General features: G+C 38.0%; 1 protein-coding gene across 4 annotated transcripts in view; it reads left to right on the forward strand.

Annotated features, from left to right (window-relative positions):
* Positions 1 to 26,129, forward strand: part of LOC138368178 (ATP-binding cassette sub-family G member 1-like) — a 66,071-nt gene that overhangs the window by 31,654 nt on the left and 8,288 nt on the right. For 3 of the 4 annotated variants that reach the window (XM_069330607.1, XM_069330609.1, XM_069330610.1), the window contains exons 2-11: positions 15,515 to 15,645; positions 16,462 to 16,579; positions 18,623 to 18,812; positions 19,247 to 19,392; positions 20,113 to 20,351; positions 21,190 to 21,318; positions 21,539 to 21,759; positions 22,226 to 22,394; positions 22,547 to 22,647; positions 24,444 to 24,599. In XM_069330607.1, the coding sequence (XP_069186708.1) occupies positions 15,515 to 15,645; positions 16,462 to 16,579; positions 18,623 to 18,812; positions 19,247 to 19,392; positions 20,113 to 20,351; positions 21,190 to 21,318; positions 21,539 to 21,759; positions 22,226 to 22,394; positions 22,547 to 22,647; positions 24,444 to 24,599 (1,600 nt within the window). Of the gene's footprint in view, positions 1 to 12,499; positions 13,087 to 15,514; positions 15,646 to 16,461; positions 16,580 to 18,622; positions 18,813 to 19,246; positions 19,393 to 20,112; positions 20,352 to 21,189; positions 21,319 to 21,538; positions 21,760 to 22,225; positions 22,395 to 22,546; positions 22,648 to 24,443; positions 24,600 to 26,129 lie in introns of those variants that run through there. The other variant, XM_069330606.1, reaches the window with a different exon arrangement.

Consider the following 26,129-nt stretch of genomic DNA (forward strand, 5'->3'; position numbering starts at 1 on the left):
CTGGTGGTGGTCCAAGATATCCCAGCGCACATAGCCTAACCGCAGCGCTGTTGCAACCTTGTCTCATAGTACTGGTGGTAAACATAGCATTGTGGTTGTCTTGTGTGTGTGCTGGGACGTGCTGAGACGTGCTGGGAGGTGCTGGGGGGTGCTGGGACGTGTTGGGAGGGCCTAGGACCGCGTCCAGGACAACTGTAGTTGGTTTGTTGACCTGGTGAGCGTAGCTTCGAAGCGCTGCCAACTATTTCGCCGCCAGGTAAGGTTTAAAGTGTAGTTTAGCCATATATATTTAGCCTAAAAGGAAGCCATATATTGTAAAATATATTAAGGAAATTGTTTGGATAATGCTACTGTGTGGTTTTTTTTAAACATAATTTAAGAACAGACGGCCTAATCTTTATTATTTAAAGATTGTATGATTTATTTGTATTTCCAATCGGGAAATTACTTGTAGAAGTCGAATTCACCGGACGTTACATTATGAGTCCAATACCACATAATTAAAATACTTTGTGGATTTTATTTTTTATGCAAAGAAAGTTTATATGTAAAGCGTGTTCTATAATTATTATTATTATTATTATTATTATTATTAATAAGTATAATTCTCATCCTCTTCCTCCAGGTGTGGGGGAACAGCCCACACCTGTTCGACGCTAATTAAAATATCTTTGCACTCTAAGTTCCGGTCAAACCAATACAATTTGCATACGACGGAATGTGATCCCTTTGCCCGAGTTGTTTTGAGTGTGAGAATATTATCTTGAGAGCTGTTTTGAGTGTGAGAATATTATCGTGAGAGCTGTTTTGAGTGTGCGAATATTGTCTAGAGACTTGTTTTGAGTGTGAGAATATTGTCTTGAGAGCTGTTTTGAGTGTGAGAATATTGTCTTGAGAGCTGTTTTGAGTGAAAAAATTGTCTTGAGAGCTGTTTTGAGTGTGAGAATATTGTCTTGAGAGCTGTTTTGAGTGAAAAAATTGTCTTAAGAGCTGTTTTGAGTGTGAGAATATTGTCTTGAGAGCTGTTTTGAGTGAAAAAATTGTCTTGAGAGCTGTTATGAGTGTGAGAATATTGTCTTGAGAGCTGTTTTGAGTGAAAAAATTGTTTTGAGAGCTGTTTTGAGTGTGAGAATATTGTCTTGAGAGCTGTTTTGAGTGAGAAAATTGTTTAGATAGATGATGCATCTCCCGGTCAGATAAAGAATTATTAGAATTAAAGAATTATATTAAAAAGGATAAAGCATCCTGGATGCGCTGAGTGCTGGAGATCTTAGGGATGCTGGTAAGAAAGCCATGTAGCATGGTCTAATAATGTCTTGTGCTCACCAAGTTGTGTCTGCGGGGGTTGAGCTCCGACTCTTTGGTCCCGCCTCTTGATATTTACGTACAACTCTTGGGTTTAGTTTGGGGGTTCCAGCACTGGTAAAGACCTGATAACTGCGAGGGGTATGGTAGCCATTGGATGGTTATCTTGGGACAGTAGCGGTGGGATGGTTATCTTGGGATGGTAACCCTGGGACAGGAGACTCTATCCAGATGGTAATTCCCTCATGTAAGAATAGATGGACGATATACAGCCACTTCTCAACGCTTTCTGGATAGTGATGGGATAGTCTCCATGGAGAAATTTTAACTTAGATCTAATAGGTACATATAGACACTAGTCAATTAAAACAAACAGATTTATTATATTTAAAAGAATAATTGGATTATAGTTATTGAGCCATAATAAAGTTTAGGTAATGCCTTCATAACTGATGAGATCTAGCATTTGTTTTCGTCTTCTTTATAGACGGAAGAACCTTGAGGGCAGCTGTCTTAGAGATTGGGGGCGTTCACGCCTTATTTAGCAGGAGGAGGAGTTTGTCAATCTGGAAGCGTTGGGAGAGTCAAAGTAGGAAGTCTGGAAGCGTTGGGAGAGTCAAAGTAGGAAGTCTGGAAGCACGGGGAGACAAAGTAGGTAGTCTGGAAGCGTGGAGGGGTGGAGGAAACAAAGTAGGAAGTCTGGAAGCATAGTTTTAAGGGTTTTCTTAGTAAGATAACAAGGGTGTTTGTGATGACGTTTGCTGCAGTCACCCGCCATGATGCAGGCTCGCTGGCTAGCTGCACGGGGTAGACTCTTTTTTTTCGCAATGGTTGGCTGAACATATTCCAAGGAAAACGTATTACTTGTTTTCCTTGCACTTATGAAAAGTTTTTATCAAGGTATGACTAGCATGAATTCAGGATTGTCAGTAACTGTACCCAGGTGGTCTTGGGTAACTTGTATTAAGCTGTATTTTTGTATACGTGGAAGTGAAGCAAACATTGTTATGAAGAGGGAGGGAGGGAGCCGGTCGGCCGAGCGGACAGCACGCTGGATTTGTGATCCTGGGGTCCCGGGTTCGATCCCGGGCGCTGGTGAGAAACAATGGGCAGAGTTTCTTTCACCCTATGCCCTTGTTACCTAGCAGTAAAATAGGTACCTGGGTGTTAGTCTGCTGTCACGGGCTGCTTCCTGGGAGTGGAGGCCTGGTCGAGGACCGGGCCGCGGGGACACTAAAGCCCCGAAAGCATCTCAAGATAACCTCAAGATAAGAGGTAGATCTGTAGGTGTTTACCTTAGGCTTCCACTTGTGTTCCTGTCCTAATTCTGTACCAACCAAGCAGCCTGTCACTATCCTTCCTCGTCCTGCACCAACCAAGCAGCCTGTCACTATCCTTCCTCGTCCTGCACCAACCAAACAGTCTGTCTATCCCCTCCCCCCCCCCCTCCTTGTCGTTGCCTCTGTGTATCTTGTGTGGTGTGATGTGGTGGTCATGTCTCCCCCGTTGAAGACTGAGGCTTGATGGATCGAGTTGTCTCAGCTAGTCCTTGTGGCTCACGCCCTTAATCCCACTAGGCCTAACTGGCTTGGTGGTAGGCCTTAGGCCCCTCACACTAATGATGCGATGGAATGTGAAGAAAAACACGTCAAGACTTTAGAGATAATTATTATCACTAATGTTCATGAAATATCAAAAATTTTCATTATAAAATAATCCTAGTTCCTTGTCCTCGTATCCCATATCCTTGGCCTTGAATCCCATCTCCTTGTCCTTATATTTCATCTCCTTGTCCTTACATCCTATGTCCCTGTCTTTATATCCTATGTCCTTGTCCTCATATGCTAGCTCCTTGTCCTCATATCCCAGCTCCTTGTCCTCATATCCCATCTCCTTGTCCTCATATTCGTTTTAAGTACTATACACTCATAAGAGCCTTAGCGCTTTTTCCTCATAATTACCCCCCATTCAAAATGATATACTACCAGATATTTTAGTTAAGTCTCTCATGTTTGGACGGGTCAGTGACTTTCCCACGCCGACCACTGGAGGGGCGCGGGCGTGACAAGCCAATGAAAGGTGTAACTAAGTCACCACCAATGTAAACCTGCTTATCATGAAGATCATTGAGGGGATCCAAGTTCCTCAAGGCAACATTATTGACTCTTGTTCCCGCCGCCGCTATCCACAAGACATGTATGGAGTCCCTAATGAACTAATTATCTAAGCTGTTGCTGTTGTTTTACACTCAGCTGCTCGGAACAAAAAGTTCCAAGTAGCACGGGCTATGGTGAGCCCGTAGTGGACTTACCTGGCACAGGAGCGGTGCTGTAACTTGGGTTGTCTGACCTTCTCTAAGCCTGTTGGTGTGTTAAGTAGTTGTCTACGGCCTCTACAGCCTCGGGCTCACCTCACCTTGTTTGCTACTCTCACTGGCTGCGTTCTCGATTCACAGTCGGGGATCCCGGGTTTGATTACCGGCTGAGACAGAAATGGTTGAGCACGTTTCCTTTCACCTAATGCCCGTCTATCTAGCTTACACTGATAGACTTATACTGTCTATCCTAGGCGTCGTTGCGAGACTGTCTATCTTAGGCACTGGTGCGAATCTGTCTTTCCTAGGCGTCGTTATGCGTCTATCTGTTCTCGGAGTAAGTCGATACACCGGTCGTTTTTCCTGTCGAGTCCTGAGCAGGTCTGTACTCATGCCTCAAAGCGTACCTCCACACACCTCCGTAAATGCTTCACTAGCCAGGGTGCTGTTTCACAGTGTTGTGTTAGCTAGCATCACTCCTTTGGTCCGTAGTGTCTTATTTCAAGCTGTCTCACTCCGTAAAAAATGCAACGGTTTTGTTAATCCAGAGACGTGAGGAGCCCAAGTGACATTTTACCTATTGAGGTCTATACATACAAAACATCACTATTACGATGTTTTAATTTTATTAATATCTCTCATTTTTTTAATGGATTGTTCGATTCCGTAAAAAAAACTCGACATATTAAGTGAGCTGACGAGTGGAGAAGCACATGTCAGCCACATTAGGCTTCCCCGAAAGAACAAAAAAGTGGTCTGGAGTTTATCAAACACGTTTTTTAATGTGTCTTTCTAAAGATCAGCCTGTTGTCGTGCTGCGTTTGAAGCCCTGAAGCCCTGGGGTTTATCCTGACGTTTCACTCAAGGTGACTTGGTTCTTGGGGGGAGTTTTGTCAGGGTTACTTTTCCCTCCAATGATGGAGTGTCTTTCTAAATTGTCTGTGGCGCTGAGCAGTGTGGGTGGAGTGCGGGCGCGTGGTACTCAGAGCTAGGCTTGTCTTTGTGTTATGATGACAGGCATTTGTATGCACTAATTGTATCTTTCATGTTAGTGTTTGTAATTTAATGCAATCCCCGTATCAAGATATATATATATATATATATATATATATATATATATATATATATATATATATATATATATATATATATATATATATATATATGTCGTACCTAATAGCCAGAACGCACTTCTCAGCCTACTATTCAAGGCCCGATTTGCCTAATAAGCCAAGTTTTCATGAATTAATGTTTTTTCGTCTACCTAACCTACCTAACCTAACCTAACCTAGCTTTTTTTGGCTACCTAACCTAACCTTACCTATAAATATAGGTTAGGTTAGGTTAGGTAGGGTTGGTTAGGTTCGGTCATATATCTACGTTAATTTTAACTCCAATAAAAAAAATTGACCTCATACATAGAGAAAAGGGTTGCTTTATCATTTCATAAGAAAAAAATTATAGTAAATATATTAATTCAGGAAAACTTGGCTTATTAGGCAAATCGGGCCTTGAATAGTAGGCTGAGAAGTGAGTTCTGGCTACTAGGTACGACATATATATATATATATATATATATATATATATATATATATATATATATATATATATATATATATATATATATATATATATATGTAGAAGAGAGAGTGGGTAGTAAATATGGAAGTGGAAAGGGAGAAAGAGAAGAGTAGGACCTGTGTTAATCATAAGCTTCGGTTTCTATAGTACGCGAGAATAGACGCCGGCGGCCCCTGTACAGTTGACAGTGTCAGCTGTGTCACTTGATATATCGTGGATATTCTGCACCGCGAGACATACACGGGTATACACGCTGCCAGGTATACCCAGCTTGTCGTTGTATGTACACAGAGAGTTTATATTTATTAGTCTCAGGTTATGTACAGGACTAAAGTACACATGCTGGTGGGTCAGTCAGTAAGGTCCTTAATAACCTTCCACAGGTTGATAGGCCTAAAATCCAATACCGCGCCACACTACAAGACAGAGAATGTATTCGGAATTAATTAAAGATATGTGATGCCTGCGTTTGACTCGAGAGTCTCGGAGTGTGAGGTTTACTTAGCGTAATGGTAGTCTTGTCCTTGTATTGATACCTTAATGGTAGTCTTGTCCTTGGATTCAAAGCATATCACGTTCCCATGACATAACCCATCTAACTACCCCATACTTAGATGGGGTCAAAAACCACTCCTCATCCTCCATACAAAAGGGCTAACTGGGATACATTGACATAATAAAAATGAGAATGACCTTTCATATGCATACAATGGAAAGACTGCCACTGTTATGGACAACCAGGTACACAAAATACAAACCCACACAAAATTATACACATTCACCCCATCCATCATATCAAAACGTTTGTCTCCTTTGTTACAACAGGTTCATACGAAACACATACATCCGGGCACGTCTTATGAGACTTAACAACACTACACATCCACAGTCTAAGCAGTCTAGATGATGACCACAACACACTTGAATTCCAAATCCTTATCCTGACCCCCTTCCAAGTGCTATATAGTCGTGACGGCTTGGTGTTTTACCCTGATAATCTCTCCCTCCCCAATAGTATTAGAATTTTATTAAACAAATTAAATGGGAACAATCACACGCAATTTAAGCATATCACACTTAACAGTTGATACATAACTAACCTTGATGAAATCATTCACATTTACAAACACCCTTGGCAGCCTCTATTTCATCTACGACAGCTTCCAACCTTCTAGCAATAAACGATGATAAACAAACTGATAGCCTATCAACACATCTGGAACACCACATCAATTTCCATAATAATACACTCAGACAACTTAGAAACACACACACACACTTCTTCAACATAGTAAATGACCCACCACCACATCCTAGATAACCATGCTGTTCTCCTTTATCTCAAACTTCTGAGCACTCAAAAAACCGCCGAAATGTAAGTCTTCTGGGCATAGAGACCTAATTACACCCATTTGTCAGTGTACATTCAGGCAGTTGTAACTGTGCAATACGACCATCACTGCAACAAAAGGCTTGGTAATATTGAAAAGCAGCTCCATTAGTGCTTTGCCTCTCGAGCCGCTGATCAGTAGACAAGCAGCTGGGTCAAGCCTAACATTATCTCCCACAAAAATCAACGCCTCAAGCTATTTTTCTATACCCGCATCCCCGCTCACCCACTAACGGCATTTGCTGTATTTTTGCCTAATTCTAACCAATTCATATTATTCTTGAGCTTTATCTTGGTCTTGTTATGCCTCACTTAAGCAGTTCAGTTTTGGTCACCATATTAGAACAAGTAAGGAGAAAGATGTTGCTTTACTATGTAAAAAGAGAAACTAAGAATGCCTAATTCACATACTCTAGAAAGGCGAAGAGTAACTGGTGACCTAATTAATATATCCAAATAAATAACATGACATAACAAAGGGGATATTAATTAGGTGTTAAATATACCATCACGAAGTTGAAAATGAAACAATAAATACAATATGAAATTGATACAAATTAATTAAATTTGACAAGTTTAGATTCATAAAAGACTTTGGTCTTCTCTTGGAATAGGGGGCGTTGTTTGGGAAGAGAGGTGTTGATTTATAAAACAAATTAGCAGGTAATATGAGATTGGATTACTGGGGTGTTTCAAGCATAGATTAGACATATGAGTTTGGGTGGAAATAAACAGAAGCTGCCGCGCTTGGACCAATCGGCTTTCTGTAGTTTCCTTTATTATGTTCATAGCCATCGTCCAGCAAATCACAGACTCCCAATCACCCTCCAAGAGACCCTAACACCCTCCAACATATACCAACCACCCTGCAACACATCCCCAACCATCCTCCAGCAGCCTCCAATCACACTCCAGCAGCCCCCAGTCACCCTCCAATAGACCCCCAATACCCTCCAACAGACCTAAACACCCTCCAACCACCCTGCAACACAACCCCAACCACCCTCCAACACCCTCCCACAGATCCCAACATCCTCTTCAATCCCACCGCTGCCACCAATCACTCAGTCTCGGTCCTTCACTTGAGCACAGTAAAAGGATAGATGAAAGTTTTCACTGAGTTTGGAGAAAGTTGATGGAGAAATTCAAGTCACCGATGAAGACTTGTGGTGGATGAGTTACTGGAGGAAGTTTTGTGTGATGGATGAGTTAGTGGAGGACGTTCTGTGTGGTGGATGAGTTACTGGAGGAAGTTTGGTGTGGTGGATGAGTTACTGGAGGAAAATTCATTTGGTAAATGAGAACGTTTTGTAATTTAGTGGCTTTATTAAATATGCACTTTTATGTAATAAATAAGCAACCACTGTATCATGTTGTTTTGTATTTTAAACAAATAATAATAATTATTATTATTATTATTATTATTATTAGTATTATTATAGTTACTAGAGGTTTTGCGTGGAGGATGCGTATGGGACGGAGGGAAATATTAAGGGGTAGATTTAGAAACAAAAGAATTTGGTTAAAGTTGGAGTAAGAGAAAAAGACAGTGAGGGGTAGAGAGAAGAGGAAGACGGTAATATTATGGTGGAATGGTAATCACGAGGAAGAGAGAGAGGGAGGGAGGGACAAGAAGGTCATTCAGCGGACACAGCATCCAGGCAACACTCAAGAAAGTACCAATGTTCCTTTTCTTCACTCAAAAAAGTAACAATGTCGCCCCTTCATTCAAATTAGGAACATTGTAAACCCATCTTCCCCTCCCTTTATTTCCGTAGGTTCTGTTCCATTTATCTATTGTGATAATCCATATTTGCTTGGGGAAGGAAGCGATGTATTAAGGAAGGCTTAAACGCGAAATACATTATCAATTAATCAAAATATTTCGCGAATACAATATGCCGTACACGAGCCTTTTTGTACAGTCATCGATACTATTTATTCGGGTTGATTAAGGCTAAAGGCCTATCAACCAAGGGAGGGTTATACGCCCCCCCCTGTGTTTTATTCAGTCCGTATTCTTTGCTTATTATGCACGCCTGATTCTGATTTACCTGATTTTACCTGAGGGCCACTAACACTAGTGGCCTCGGCGAGGACAGGAAGCCGGTGACTTGTTGAAGGTTTATGATTTTGTTTTTCTCTTGAATAAATACATTTTAACATTATTAGAAGGAAAATTTGTTTTATTTGTTTCTAAGTTCATATTTTCCTTTTGGGTTTGCCATTATTTATTGAACTAAATTGCTTAGCTGAACAAGTACAGTATTTAATTATATTTTTTTATATAATTATGAATTCTAGAGAAAAATTATTGTTCGTTAAAATAGGAAATTTCCCCAACAATCTTTGAAAGAAAAAGCCTAATGGCGGTCGAGGAGACTGTTTTAATTCCTGGAATTAATTGGACTCACTGGTTTGAAGAATTTTAAGGCTTCAGAATTAGGAGGTTCGCTTAATAATATTTTCTCTTATCCTCTAATGTTTCTATATAGTAGTTTTCCGCTTGTTTTATACTGCTGTTATTAGTAGTACTGCTATCAGTATTACAGCGACGATCACTAACTACTACTGCTATCATTACTACTGTTATCAGTAATACTGTGATCAGTACTATTGCTATCATTACTACTGCTATCAGTAATACTGTGATCACTACTACTGTTATCATTACTACTGCTATCACTACTACTGCTATCAATACTACTTGCTATCCCTACTTGACTATTATCCCCTAGTCCTGCCTCTCATCCTCTCCGGCTGTCCCATCTGACTTCCAGGAAACTTTCTATTCTCACCACTTCCAGCCTTGAAAGTTATCCTGCCTGGGATAACTTTCCTTGTGTCCTATACTCCCTTGTCTGCTTTTGTGTGTGTCTTTTGTGTCTGCTTTACATAGGCTGGACATAGATCATAGATTTACATAGGCTCTACGGACATAGTACTGGTCGGGATATGCCTAAGTTAAAGGCTTTAAGAAATATCAGCATTTATTGAGACACCCCCCACCCCCCGCCCATGCAATTTTCATGGAGTCAGGTGTGAATTATTTGGTTTAGTTTCCATAGATTTTTTAATGGTCGTACTAATATATTTTCAGACCCAATAAGTTGTGTAAGTGGTTAATAATAAATTGTCTGAGAGAAAAGGGACAGGGGAAAAAGGGGAGGGGTGAGGAGGAAGGCCGAAGGGAATGAGGAGGAAGGGGGATGAGGAGGAATGGGTAGATGCGATGTAAATGGAGGGAAGAGGGGAAAGGGTGGAAAGAAGGGGAAGAGACCCGGGTGCAACCGGGTATGTATGTATGTATGTATATATATATATATATATATATATATATATATATATATATATATATATATATATATATATATATATATATATATATATATATATATATGCCAGACGGGAAAGATGGCAGTGAGTATGGTGATGGGAAAGATGGGAGGGAAGAGAGGGAGGGGGAGAGAGACGAAAGTCATATCCTAGCTCCTTGTCATTATATCAGCTCCTTGTCATTATATCCCAGCTCCTTGTCATTATATCCCAGCTCTTTGTCATCATATTCTAGCTCTTCGGTATTATATGCCTTCTGGGTGCTATTTAGTCAAACTAGCATAGGGCTTTTTCCCTGATAATTACTTTTCTTCAGGAATATGTCTTCAGACATATATCACAGAACCTAACCCAATTAACCAATCCTATGTAAAAGACACATCGAACACTTTATGTAGCATACATAAATCTGTGTATCTATGTATTTACGTATGTAGCGTAGTCTAACATTTCAAAAGCACTACAATCACCTTCTGTGGTTGATTGTTCAATAAATCCCTGAACTGTATGTTTAACAAATCTTTCACCCTGTCCATGGAGGACAGAAGAAAATGTATATATGCTGCTTAGCATTGTAAATGTGTTGCCACGTCTGTGGTAGAAAATAATAATAATAAAAAAAATCCTAATCGAACTTATGATAACCAAACCAAAGTAAATCATTATCAAAAGGTGCCAATTAAGCCGGGAAGACTATGTCATACGACATATAACCAAACCTAACCAAAATCTAAGAGTCTTAGATCGAGTGGGTTACCACTGTCTACATTTTATCTCTTTTAATCGTGCAAATTATTTAAATCTAGTTTGTTCACCTGATGTGTAGTTTTTAAGCTAAACGAATGGCCGCTTTGCGTCTACAACACCATAAATTTCGTTGTGGATAGTCAACGAGATCAAAGTTTACCTTCCCATCACTTTTGGGTCTCTCCCCCCCCCCCCCCCCGCAAAAAAATCATCGTATACCATTCAAATGCACAGTATTATAAGCCAAGACGTATTCTAAAGTATGCACGTAGGCTGGCTGGTTGTTAATTAGTATGCAAATGTGAGTTAACCAGCAAGCATATATAAGCAGACATAATATCATTGACCCAATTTCGGGCTATTCATGCCCGTGCCACCTCTTGTGTGGTACTTAATCTTTATCAATCAATCAATAATTTTCCCAAGACTTTCCGAGCGGCCTTCCAACCACCTATTATAATCACAAATAACAAACTTCATAGTGGTGCGTTCTTATTTATATGTTAGTAAATTTAGGCAACAGTATTTTTTTTGTTTCTGGCGAATTAGATTGCATGATTTGTATTTTTGGTTGCTTGATGTTCGTATTCTGTAAACTGAAATGTTCGTTTTCTTGGTTGATTCTTGGTTGACACGTAAAATCCACACGGTTCGTTAAGAGTATTTAATGGTGTAAATTGTATTATTGGATTTGTTTACCGTAGCCTAGTTGTTTAAGAGCATCTAATTTACAATAACCTACTTTAATAAGTTATAATGATTATGCCTTTACAATAATTTTAAGAGGTTCCAGCACTACCCAACCTCCCTCATGGGAGGTGGGGGTAGTGATGACACGCAATCCTTCCTTTTTATGATGGGATTTAGGCCAGTGAACTCGGTTAGATTTTTTTTGTTACACGTGGGTAAACAAACAGATGATGCAGACTTCTGTTAGCAACCTGAGAGCTTATCCCATCCAATAGCCCACTATAAGCCTTAACCTCGAGTTTACATAGAATACGACCCGCCAATCGTTTAACAACCAGTACCCAATCACTGTTGGGTGAATATAGGCGTACAGTTAGTATTTTGTATATAGTTAGGCCTAGGATAGGTTAGGTTTTTTTATTATGTTTGCAGTTATATGTTTTGTAATACACGGGTGCAGCATTCAGATCACAACCCGTCCTCGACGCAAGTCAATTACATCCAGCGGTCAACCCCACAGACGCATTCAAAAATTTTACATGCTGTTCATTCAAAGCAGGAATTTTCTCTAATATTATAATATATTTGCATATTGTGCATATATAAGCATAGGTTAGGTTAGGTGTTTAGGTTCTGTTGACGATTATTTGTATTTGTAGTACGTGGATGAAACATTTACAGCGTTGTGGTTCGAACAAAATTAGTCAGAGAAGTACTTAAAAGTGTTCGGAAGTGTTCGAACGTCATCAGTTGTGAGTCGTGTGTAAACCGTTTTTCATTCATAAACAGGGGGTTTGGCGGGTGCATGGAATTACTTTTGGGTCTTTGTTTGGAGGACGGGCTGTTCAGATAGGTACGATTCGAACACAGGAAGTGAAAGAAGCACTCTTCCAAAAAATGCCTGAACGTAATCAGTTATAGGTCATGCATAAAGTGTTTTTCATTCATAAACAAGTCGGTGGCAGTTGGATTAACGAACATTTGGCCTAACGTTTATAAAGACAGACTGATTTTAGGAAAATATCTTTTGAATTCCGAAGAACGGAAAATGCTTCGTTCGTTTTTCGTGAAAACCAAGGAACTAGGGGATTGGAAGTGGTTCATTTAGTGCCGACGCAATAATATTGAGGTGTCTTTACCGAGCTCCATCGAGTCAGTTGCTGGCTGACAGAGCATGGGCACTGCGTGTTGTGGAAAGAATTAAGTTCGGGGTTGCAGGTGTTGTGTGATACTGGCGAGATCGTGGTTTAAAGTGCAAAAGCACTTTAAATTAGTTAGCACCTGCTCGCTGTAAGCTAGAGAAAATGGCTTTTTGTAGTCTGTTTATTGCTTCAGATATGTCTTTAACGTCTAAAGAAGCAGCAAGATATCCAAGAGACCGAGGAGCTCTTGCTGTAGAACCAAAACCGGTATCTGACGAACTAGAGCAAGAAATTATACTTCTGGAGCCTTTAAAAGCGCCTGAAAATCATGATTTAGAATGCAGAGGAACTGAAGATGGAAGAAGAGATCTAGCTTTGCAGCTTCCAAGAACGTTGAAAGAATTAACACTTGAAGTTCTAGCTTTGGAGCCCTTGTCAGTCAATAAGGATGTAGGCGCTATAATTGTGGATCCCTTGTCGGCAGCGGAAGATGTGGCTTTAGATCCCCTGTCGGCAGTGGAAGATCAAGGCGTTTTGTATTTTCCAGTAGCGATGGCGTCTTTGAAAGTTATAACGACGGGGTTAGTGTTTTAACTTTTAAGGCTGAATTTGTTAGTTTTATTAAATTTGCCTACAGTATAAGCTTAAAGGAAATGTCGAAACTGCCTAGGAATGTTTAGGAAGGAATGTTTAGCAGTTTGTGCGCAACGTATTTTATTTGGGTCTTGTAACCGACCAATTTTTGGAAGATTGTTAGGAAGTTTAACATAGAGGCGGCTTGTTGGAATTTAGTTGTTCAAATCTAACTTGGTCACTAAGTTATGAGCTTGGGCAAGTGGCGTAACTTCGCCCTCAAATCGGCAATATTTTCTCCCTACACACCTTTTCCAATGGAACAAGTTGTCACTTGTTGACTTTGTATTAACAGGATACCAACGTATCTGCTAGAGCTGTTAATGATCAAAGATTATTAAACTTGATATTATGAAATTTCAAGTCGGTAGCTTAGCTGTTAACATGGCTGATCGCCGAAAAGCGTGGATTTGCGGTTATTCAATGGCATCACTTCAAACACGTCCTCAATAGATATTAAACATTAAAATGCTGTTTTAAATTTTCTGAAGTGAGGTGTAGGCTTGGCTTGACATTTTGGTGACTTGTTGGTTATGTTATCGGCTATATAGGAAAGTAATGTAGTTCCCCAATATAAATCACGTTAAACCCATCCATTAAGATGTTGTAATTGCAGTTTGCTAACCTCATAGATGCATGGAGGGGCGGAAAGTTCCTTAACGTGGTAAAGAATAATCCTTAACCTACCGATGTTTGTCATAATATATGAAACGACACGTTCGCCTCTTCACCGTACTTTTTATAATAAATCTTCAGATTCATGCATAACATCGCCTTGGATCTTGATGAACTTGCCGTCTTGCCCCTATAAACTGTAAACGGCAAAGGTTGTAGGCAAAACCATTCGACGCTTAAGGAAATTGCGCAGTTGTATACTTAGAGTATTAGACGTGTTCGCCTGGCACTTCAATAGAGTATTCGACGTGTTCTTTGAGTAATTTGTCTATACATTTGCCGGTAGATAGGACGCAAGGTTATACAACAGCGTTTTATTTGCAATCGTTTCTCCCTATACAAACGACTTAGAAATTTATTTAAATGTGCTGTGATTTTTTTGTTTAAACTAGGCGTACTATGTGCTGGCAAGATATATTTTGGTAATGGAGCGTTCAGAAATCTAGTAGGTTGCAATCAGGGTACAAAAATCTTAGGCTTTCTGATGGATCTTCAGGAAGATTTAAAAGATCTTGTGTAGACTATCATGTCTTGTTAATAATGCAGTCGTCCTGCGAATTTCAAGGCTTGCATTCATCCATGCATTAACCCAACCTTGTCTTAAATTGTGGCAATATGGCGTACTGACAAAATCTTTATTTTTTTTTCAATAGCCCCTAAATAACACTTAGATCAGATTCTAGAAGGTATACCGAGGCTTGTTCATGTAGCCATGCGACTGTGTAGCCCTTGCTCTTGAATATTGCACATTATTGTTACTAATGATCCATTGTCTGTTATGTTTGTAACTTATACGATTTTGAGTAACATTATTAGATTATTTTGATGGTTTAAGTCTTGGTTACAGCAGTCGGATGGTAGAAATAGCATTATGATCAGTTGAGGAAAGGTTGCTAGCAGTCTGGTAGGAGGCTTGTAGCGTTGTGCGTGTGTCGAGTTGGAACTCTATTGCAGGTGCCGTGATTGATGAAGATTAAGCAGCCAAAGAGGTGGCACAGGCATGAATACCCCGTAAGTGGTAGTGGTAGATATTTTGTTTAGTAAATGTATACCGTGTGCTGAGGTCGCATTTAATAATCGGGCTGCTATCGCGGGGGGAGGATAATGTTTGACAGTATATGAGGGTGTCCAGCTGCAGGACTTTACCAGAAGTGGCAGTGTTGATGACTTCAGGGACTGAAAGATTCAGGGACTCTTAAAGCTCTTCTAAGGTCATTGGTTGCTTCACATTCCAGGAGATAATAAAGTAGTGGATTTCTGTGACTGGCAGAAGATGCATTCACTCGGTCTGGGTTCGCCAGTCTTTCAAATGCATCCGTAACAAGTGCTGTATTCTCGAGTTGTATTATATCTGTGTCCACCTGACCTTATGTTGGACATAAGTTGTTGCCTTTATTGGCAAATTTATAATTTGACCTGATAGGGAAACTCGCTGGTTACTTTTGGCTGGTCAAATTGATTAGTGTTAACGTAGGGAACATGTAGCGTAGTACTTAGATTCATTAATGATTACTGCATAAATTGCAGGTGGCATTAGTGATTACGGGGCTAGGTAGCAGACACACGATTTCTAATGTGGTATATTAAACAGATTAAATCGTTCACGGTGAAAGTAATTTAGTTTTACTGAAACGATGGGACATGTTGTAGTTTTATAAAATTAAAAAAATTTCATTTAAATTTGGATTTTTTATTTTCCAGCAACGACTTGAGGAAGAAGGTGGTGAACGGGACTGGTGCGGGAGTGATCATGTCGCACCTGCCCAAGAGACCACCTGTGCACATAGAGTTCAGTGACCTCTCTTACTCGGTGTCGGAGGGCAGACATAGAGGCAAGTGTTCCGGTTCAAGTTAAAGTATGTTTGAGGCAAGAAATACATCTCAAAGGGATAGAGTAGCTTAGGCTATTTCTACCCCCTCCCCCCCCCTCCTTTTGTGTTCCGGTCTGAGGGATAGAGGCAGTCACCACGTGGGATAGGCTTCTTATGAATGTGTGAAATATCAAATTTAATGGTGATCTTGTTTATCTGCTAGAAGCTTAGCAAATCCAGTCAGGGTTAATAATTTGACACTAGGAGCTATGGTATGTTTAACAAAGTGACGAGAGGGGGGTGGGGGAGGTTAAAAATTTGACAGCGAATTATGGGTGAAATCTAGCGAAGAATTAAAGCTATATACTGGTAAGCGGTACAGGCGGGTACGTTTATAATGTAATGTATTTGACAGCATGGTTAATGTAATAGTCGGTTAAATTTTAAGCGCTGTATGCGTATCAATATTTTATTCTTTTGGGCAACCTTAAAACCAACTTGTGCAACTGGAATGTCTGCCTTAGACTTTTTTTTTTTTTTTTTTTTTTTTTTTTTTTTTTTTTTTTTACCTAAATTAATATTATGTTCAATTTAATGTACAAGACGGGTGTAAATTTAATGTTCACGCATTTAATTTATATTGTGAATAAAAATATTAATAATCTATAACATTAATAATGTAAATCCTTAAGCCTTAATTTGTGAGCTTGGCTCGGAATGTGGTAATTAAGGATTTTCTAGTTTAATAATGTCTTATTGGTATATTGTTAAAGAATGAATGTTCGGCTAATTAATTTCTTAATGCTTTAGTATAACCTGATTGTGCTTTTTCTCCAGGTTACAAGACCATTCTGAAGGGTGTAAGTGGGAAGTTCAAATCTGGTCGGCTGACGGCTATCATGGGTCCTTCTGGTGCGGGAAAGTCCACTCTTATGAATATTACTGCTGGATACAGGTATGCAGTTTTTCTGTATTATCCTGTACTACTTTAGTTTCGTTGAAACATTTTAGGGAAGATACTAATGTGTTTTGGAATGGCATTCCGGTAGGGTGTAGTGGCAAAGTTAGAATGCAAGTCAATCGTTTGTAAACGGCGGGAATTTTTTTTAAGTAAATGTATAATTACTATAACCTACCAGAGTACAGTTCTCTAATATATTAAATATCTTGTGGAATAAATCTTGTATAATTAAAAAAAAAAATTAATGCTCTCGTTTACAAATTAAGTAGAGGAAAATTTAATAAATTTGACTAGAGCTTAAAACGGTGAATGCATAAAAGAACACTATTGTATTGATTAGAAAAAAAGTATTGAAATTTGCAGTTGAATTTCTCTGTAAAGTACATTACTGTAAGCATTGTAGTACAGTATATAATTTAAAGCTACCAATGTTGACATTTAAGCAAAGTTTAGTAATAAATTTTTCTGTGATACAGTACTTTGACTATTTAAATTTATTATGGTGCATAACTTAATGTGCTGTGAAATGTTAATATTTAAGCATATTTTAGACATGAAGTTTGATTTGAAGTTATTGGTTTTGTTGGAAAGTTGCCAACTTGTCATTTAAGAGTTGCCAGAGTACATAATATTAATGGACCCATGCTTTAAAATGAATTATTGCAGAGTTAAGCATGTACTGCAGTAGGATTTTCTTCAAACTTTCAACAATTGAAATGCATTCTAGTTACTATACTAGGAGTATTATTCTCCTGAGATTGTCATTTTGGTACTTTATTGAATATCTCAAGCATGGCAGATAAATAGCTTGAAATTTTGCTTAAAAAATGACAAATTATAAAATTTTGTGCAGACCTCTTTATGAATTAGACTTCCTGTAAAAATGGTTAATTCTTTAAAAAGCATTATGTAAAATACCATGGACGACAAAATCTTGTAGAAAAGATTTGGCAGAAGTAACTTAAGACTAGTACTGACTGAAGTAGGTATTTTACTCCTGTGGCATAAAATTGAAATATTTTGTCAATGTAATGTATTGGTGTCATGTTCACAACGTGAATTTTCCCTAGGGTCATTAACACTAGTGGCCTTGACAATAACAAAGCTTTCAGCCTGTCAAAGGTCCCCCTCAATTGTCCTAATAATCTTTCCAGTTGGATTTAAAAATTTAAGTTTTGGTGTTTACTGCTTTGGCGGGTATGCAGTTCCATGGGTTTATAACCCTGTGGTGTAAAAAGCATCTTTTGTTCTCGGTCCTACATTGTGGCTTGAGCTTGAAACCATTTCTCCTAGTTTGTTACATATGATCTTCTGAAGAAATTATCTTGATCATCAACGTCGAAGTTTTTCTGCATTTGAAGTTTCGATGAGATCCGCCCTGTCATGCCTGGTTTGGAGTGTCCCTCGACTATTCCTGATAGTTGACTTGGCTCTGAAATGATTTATTTTATCCGGTGGTGGACTTCCTCCATAGCAGCTGTGTCTTTCTAAAGATGAGGTCTCCTTGCCTGGATGGAAGCATGAAACTTGGGGCACACCGAAGCTGTGTGCAATTGAATGACTACCTCTTTTTCCTTAAATACAAAGTATTTAATTATTCCTAGGTGGTTTGCTTAGGTTTTTTTTACGGTCTCCCATTTGTGCAACTTTTAGTGAATGATGGATTCTGACTAAAAGGTCCTTTTCGTCATCAATCTCCTGAAAGGTAATGCTGTTAATTTGATATTTGTGACGTAGATTGTTATGCCCCACATGCAAGGTTTTGCATTTATTGATATTAAAAACCATTTGCCAGTCTTCTGACCTTTTGGACTTCATGTAGATCTTTGTAAGACTTCAATATCTTTTTCAATTTCCACTTTAATGTAAATCTTAGTGTCTGCAAATTTGCAGACTACAGTGTACTACATTTTGGCTTCATTTTGAGCTTTCTTCTTATTGGTGTTGACACTTTGATGAAGCAAAGTGTGTAAAGTATGTGTTTTATGAAATTAAATTGTGCCAAAGGAGATGTTCAACAAAATTGACTAATTTCAGGATTAGTAATGTTGTTGGGACAATCACTGTTAATGGCAGAGAACGAAATCTGCGAAAGTTCCGCAAAATGTCTTGTTACATAATGCAAGATGATCACCTCCATCCACATCTCACTGTAATGGAGTCGATGAATGTTTCTGCCAACCTTAAACTGGGTGACAGAATGAAAAGACAGCAAAAGGAAGAAGTGGTAAGACTAATCATTTTTGTTCTAATTATCATTTCCTGCTTAAACTAATTAAATAAAAAAATCATTAATAATTTGTAATTGGCAGAAGTCTCATACATGTACAGTACTTCAATAGAAGCTAGTTTCTTGAATGTGTGCTTGTTTTATTGTAATTTGTATCTACTGTAACTTGAATTATTAATGTGGACTATTTTATTTTTTATTTTGTGGTTTAACTAGGAAATTTATTATAAATCATCATAGCTTATAGTTTAGTATACCCTTTAGTTGGTAATTAAAGAACTAAAGCAGATTGCTGTAGATGGCAAATGGTGTGAATTTGATTTGGTGTAACATTTTTAATCTGTATAAAATGCCCAATAAAAATGGTTGCAAATCTTGGACATAATTTTTAAGAATTGTACCTAAATCTTCATAGTACATATATTTTTCAGATCAATGAAATACTGGAAACCCTGAGCTTAACAGAATGCAGAGATACAAGAGCAATTAATCTTTCCGGTGGCCAGCGCAAAAGGCTGTCCATTGCCCTGGAACTTGTTAACAACCCACCTGTTATGTTTTTTGATGAGCCAACGAGGTAAAAGTTGCTACATTTCATGGGGCAGAGACTGCCTTTAGGAACTGTCACTTCAAATTTGTTTCAAAGAAATTGAGTAATAATAATATAATGGGTTGGTGAGATTACATAAGACTAGGTATAGAGAATTTCTCAGATGTGCAATAGTGTTACTGTACATTCATAGATGTGATAATCATTCTGGAAATGTAAATATTAGTGTGGTAGAATAGATTGGGGCAGTAGACCTGAAGAAAACTTATGAACAAGCTGAAGAATGCACTTCATTTGAAGCCGCTTTTTCTAAAAAAAAAGGCATAAGTGGGGAAAAGTTCTTTTTGGAAAACTTCAAATTATTAATACGTTTGGCAAGATTTTAAAGCTAGTCATTCACTATTAAATAGAGATGTCTGTGTAGGAAGTTAATTCCATAAAGGGAAGATTTTAATTAAAAATTGGTAACTAATCACGAATGCATAAATTTAAAGACCAGTGTTTCTTGGGTTTCTACCTTATTGTAGGTCAGACCTGCAGAGACAATAGTACATCTGATGTATCCTATGAAGGGGAGGGGGTTGTGGGAGAAATTATTTTGGCAGTACAGTACCTTGCTTTACTTTATAGCGTGACTTGTTTTGACACATGTGCTAGACATTTTGTATTGCTAAATTTCCCTTTACTTTTATCTTGTGTATCAATTTTTGAACAATGGCAGTAACTAAAAAATTGCTCTCCTTTCAGTGGACTGGACAGTAGTAGCAGTTTTCAGTGTATCAACTTGTTGAAGACTTTAGCCCAAGGGGGCCGCACGATCATTTGCACCATCCATCAACCATCAGCTAAGCTGTTCGAGAAGTTCGACTATCTCTATGCATTGGCAGAAGGACAGTGCATCTACCGTGGAGCCATCCACGGGCTTATTCCATTCCTATCGGCAATGGGTCTAGAGTGCCCCTCCTATCACAACCCTGCAGATTTTTGTAAGTACAGGTTGTGAAATTCGCTTCATTGGAAAAATTTATATGGGGTATAATCTTTCTTCCAAAAGTAGTGCTTCTATGCTCAAAACTGTTAAATTAGTACAGTACTGTAGTTCTAGTTGCAAACAAACATAATTTGTTTCGACAAATAATGCCACAATTGTGTAATGTTTTGTATTTTAATTTGTTAAAAATTTTAATTACAAAAACCAAGCTTACTCTTATGGCACAGGCAATACTTTAATGTATATGCAATAAGTTTTGTTGGGCAAGATTTAAATACTCTCCTTCAGTAGAAATTGTAAAACACTTGCTGAAGTTATGGTAGGTTATTTTACATTTTTTAAATAAATGTATAGTGCCGGAAGCAAGAGCTCGGGAGAGGAAGTGTAGGTAAGTAAACTAGGATGCATGGGAGATACCAGAAGTATTTGAATTGGTAAGCTATAACTCTCCTTAATAACTAGCTTAATGAGTAGGTTGGCTTTGTAATGTAATTACATGTGTAGTTGCAAAGTGTAGTTGTAAGATGAACTATACTCGTGGTGTCCAATCTTCCCAGTAGTCGTATAATGCTTTGACACTACTGATAGTTCTGGCCACTTCCACCTTGCTTGTTCCAATCATCTACCACTCTGTTTGCCAAAGTTAATTTAATAATGTTTTTTCACCAGCTTTTAGTTAGCTTAAATCTCTATTTTGTTCTAGGTCTTATCCTTTATCAATGTGGTACACTAGGCTTGTTGGGTAAGCTCTAGTCTAGAGGTATACTTTCTACAGAGTACAGTACCTATGTTTGTATAATTTTTTAATTAGAAAATTTTGGTTTTATTTTCAGTGATGGAGGTTGCAAGTGGAGAATATGGAGAATTTACCTACAAACTAACTACAGCCGTGAGATGTGGAAAGTGTGACAACCTCGGCCCAGACAACCATCTTGCAGTGAGGACCAAGCAGCATATTATTGGTTAGTATGGTATTAAAACACTAGCTTATACTAAAAATTGCAGCAATAAAATTTTTTTTCTGTGAATGAATTGTGATGCTCAAAAATTTACTTTTCAAATTTCTCCACAAATGTTGTTCAACTTGAAATTTGTTCATATCCAGTTTTGTTTAGGAACTTTTTTTTTTTTTTTTTTTTTTTTTTTCCACCATTTCTAAATTTAAAATCTCATTATCCTCAGGAGCCCGAGATGATGACGAGCATAGGGAGTCTGGTGGGGGTGGCAACCCACTGATTCAAACAAAAGGTGATGCACTAGTGAACATACCCCCAAATCAGCATTCTCTACTTGCCTCGGAAGACGAGAGTATTGACGATATTCCAAATTCTTTTCCAACATCTGGCTGGAAGCAGTTTGTCATACTATTCAAGCGAACATTCCTTTCAATAATAAGAGATGGAGTAAGTACAGTGCTACAGGTTTACTTTGGAGGACTCTAGATTATAATTTACTTTATTTTTTCTATATTTACATGGTTTATGGTGTAAACATTGAAGATAAGGAGCTTAAACCACTGCTTTTACCCCTTCCCCTGCCTCCCCTCAATGTAATTGGGAAGGTTATTTTTCTTTAAACTTCTTGCAAAATTATTGCTCTATTTTTACTGGGTTATTAATACTTGAGTAAGTGTCTAGTATTTGTACAACCTTGAAAGTATTGTCCATTTCAAATTTACTAGATGGCAAGCTTAACATTTCCATTTCTTTTGTTTTAGTTCATTACTAGAGTAATTTGGAATTTTGAGCAGCTTTTCTGATGCAACAAATTTTGTAAAATTTAATGATTTTTCATGGTAGTGCTGTGATTGATCATGTAGTCATGGTAAAGGCTTTTGTAACACATTCCTGATGGTTTTGGCTCTTTCAGATGCTGACAAAGATGCGCATCTGCTCTCACACGCTGATTGGTTTGCTAATAGGTCTACTCTACTATAATATTGGAAATGAAGCGAGCAAAGTGTTCAACAACTCCGGGTGTTTGTTCTTCTGCATGTTATTTCTCATGTTTACTGCTATGATGCCCACTATTCTTACATGTAAGTAATTGGTTTGAATATTTTAATAAGTTGTCCTCGGCCCTATTTCCTTCTTTATGAAGGTTTGTTATAAATGTACATTAGATACTGTATATAACTTTTGCTTGCTAATAAAATTGCCTACATTCTCAGAACTTTCACTTCTCTTGCAGTCCCTCTAGAGATGAATGTGTTCATCAGAGAACATCTCAACTACTGGTACTCACTAAAGTCATACTACTTAGCAAAAACAATGGCTGACATGCCTTTCCAGGTAATGCTTTAAGTGATTTTCTAACCTAGAATTATAGTTTAGAGCTTTCTATTGGTGGTATTAATTATGCAGGATATACCTGCAGCTAGATTGTGTAAACATTTGGTACTATTAACTAATACAATTAAAGCAAATTTAGGATACTAAAATTGTAGCAGGGAAGAATCTGTAATTTATACAGTTCAGTACTGTATATAAATTATAACCAAATGTGTCATTTTAATGTTAATGTCTTCCTTTAAAGTATTGTAGTTACTGTATAAATGAATGTCCTATGACTTAAACTGATTTTACTGTGCATTCTGAATACGCCCAGATTAAACCTAACAATTTTATATTTTGATTAATTAGCTCTTTAGCAAATTAAGCAGGCCATCCTTTTTTTTTTTTTTTATCTATAGGATTAGGACCATAGTACAGTACATACAAATGTACAATGCAATTAGAAAATAGAAATCTGAATAATGAATTTGGACAAACCAGAAAATGACTTTCTACTTGGTACAAACACAAACTAAAATAAACCTAACCTTCCTTGGCCTAATACACTATCCATGGCTTAATATAACGTGTGTGCTATACTAGGCCTGGGAATATTTAAATTTGTTTTAGCTTAACTTTCAGAGTACCAAAAAGATGAAGAGTATGAAGTTTTACTAGCTAATTTCTTAGTATGTCAATGTTTGTACTATGGTGCAGTTACAAAAGTACTATCTAAACGGAAGGATGGGTTGAATTAAGAACTGCCAGTTTTAACAAGTGAAGTGCACCAACAGTTTTCCCAATTTTTAATATTGCAGTAATGAGAAAATCGGTAAGTCATGAGGATGATTTAAACCTGCACACTCGGTACTCCCAAGCACATGCCCTAGACCACTGTGCCACATGGTCAAAAGCAATGCAATGTGGGATCCTGTGCTTTTGACCATTTTGTGGTGTAGTGGTCTAGGGTTTTGTGCTTGAGAGTACAAAGTGTGCAGGTTCGAATCCTCCTCGTGGCTCTTGCTGATAAACAAAATGTACTGATGAGGAGGCAATGATTTAATTGTGCATTGCAGTAATGTCAATTACAATATAATCATTGACAATGAATTATAATTGAAATATTTTCATGTACTGCTGCAATATGGTTGTCAATCATTATAACCAACCAGCTTGCCTGTTCAGAATAGTTTACCTAGGCTTGGTTATCCCAATCTAGTTAAAACTATATAGCTAAATTTAGAAAAAATTTAGATTAGACAGCAGAGATGTTGGTGATCCATCAGAGATGGTGATCCATAACAACTGAAGATAGCACATTATGTCCAGTGTGATTAGACTAAAGCCTAACTATTTAAGAATAATAGTGTCGCTCTTTGCCACAGTAGAGGTTGATTGTAGTTACTAAAGTTGGCTAATCAAATGCACTGCAATCCCACAGCTGGCTTGCTTCTCCCGTATGCAGCTACAATGCTTTGGTTTTCCTGGTACATGTTCTTTGGTGTTGGGCATAACCAGTGAAACTAAACTGATCCAAAGATAGTCAAATTATATTTGTAGAAAGCTTTAAATCTGTTGCCTAAAATATGAAGATAGAGATTGAATAGAGAATATCTTGGATCGTTGTACATAATTGTAATTAGCTAGTTTGTCACCTTTTTGTAAGTTTATGGAACTATTTTTATGTACTACAGGTGTTTGACAAAGTTTTTAAGTAATAATCCCAACTTAAAATGGCTTGTGCTTCAATTTTTAGTTGCATTACCACACTAATCTTAATGTTAGAGATTTATATTAAGCTTCTTTATTTACAGGTAATATATCCACTGCTTTATGTTCTTCTGGTGTATTTCCTAACGGATCAGCCACTGGAAGCTCATAGATTCTTCATGTTTACGACAATGTGCATCATGACATCGCTTGTGGCGCAGAGTCTTGGCTTGGCTATAGGTGCCTGCATGAACATACAGGTGAGACATTGCAATGAAATGTAATTAATGTACATGCATATTATCTAATACAGATTTACCATTGTTACAGGACAAAAGCATATTGTATTAGGCTTTTTCCCAGTCAGCCAAAGGTGATGCTCTGCAGCCATTCGTCTAGTTCAGTTGCATGCAGTGCTGTTAGTCTAGTTAAATGTGCATAGTTTTTTACCAAGGCAAATAAATGCTGTATACTGGGGCCCTTTACTCTGGATCATAATTACATACCTTGACCGGATTGATACGTGACCAGTGGTTTCATTTCATACACAAGACTTGCAGAGTATTTCTAGCCACCTTACACTTGTTTGCTGGCACTATCTTAATTCTCTTAACTCTAAATGTGAAGGGAGAGAGGGAGGCACAGGCAATAATTGCCCATGCTTCCCTTCACAATTTATTTGATTATGGTCCAGGATGGAATGAAATGTTCTCATCTTCTGGCATGTGGTTTGGTTAGCAAAAAAGACTAGCAGTGTGCAGTATGTGGATGCTAAAGTAAATTTTACTAGGGGGGGGGTGGCAGGCCGAACCTCCTCATAAAAAAGTATCAGACCACATTATAAAATTTGCAGACGACAAAAAATTATGTTGAAGTAGAAAATGTAAAGACCATAAAGTGTCTTAATTCTAAAAATTATTAGGGAACGATGGCAAATGCTTTGTAAAACACAAAAAATAAAGGCCTTGTATGTGGGGCATACAGTGAACATCACAACTACAAAATAAATGCCATTACTTTGCAGCCGATTGATGGAATAAAATAGAGTTGGAATCTGCCAATTGAGTCTCGACCATTATTAAACTGTACAAATCTCTGTGCCCCCATTCGGAGTAGTGTATGAAAGTGTGGGGACTTCATCTTCAGGAAGACATGTTGTTTTTGGAGAAAGTTAAACACTGGGCAACAAACTTCCCTGAACAAAGTACTCTTGTACCAGGAATGGTTGAAGGTCTCACGAGATACTACAAACTACCCCGTACACGCAAACAGTGCTGGTCTCGTTGGAACAATTTGAAAGATATTGATCCTGACCATTTATTTAAAAGGTAAAATGTAGAGCATACAAGGAGCAACAGCTTGAAGCTAAAGCCAAAATGTAGGCTGGAGATGCTCTTTCACACACATAGGGTTATGAACCACGGAGCTGCCAAAGCCTAAAAATGCTGCTGCTGCTAGCTTGCTGTCCTAAAGACCTCTAGAGATGGTGACCTTTTGGGTAAATTCAGGAATCGCAAGACTACTGAAAAGTACAACCCGTTCTCGCATACTTAATTAGTATACTTAATCAGCCCGTCCTCCAAAAATGGGGAGGTAAATGTAATGGCACAAGTGCAATTATGTACTATTAATAGCAGTCGGGAATTGTACTTGTTTTCACTTGGTATTAAACCATACTTTGAGATATATTGTGAATATTTGAGTTTACCTGAAAAGCTGAATAGAAAACCATGACCTAACCTTCTTAGTGTTTGAAGAAGCATGTTATTGCTTCTCGATTACAATTAGTT

This window comes from Procambarus clarkii, chromosome 24 (assembly GCF_040958095.1).
Source record: "Procambarus clarkii isolate CNS0578487 chromosome 24, FALCON_Pclarkii_2.0, whole genome shotgun sequence".
Taxonomy (NCBI): Eukaryota; Metazoa; Arthropoda; class Malacostraca; order Decapoda; family Cambaridae; genus Procambarus; species Procambarus clarkii.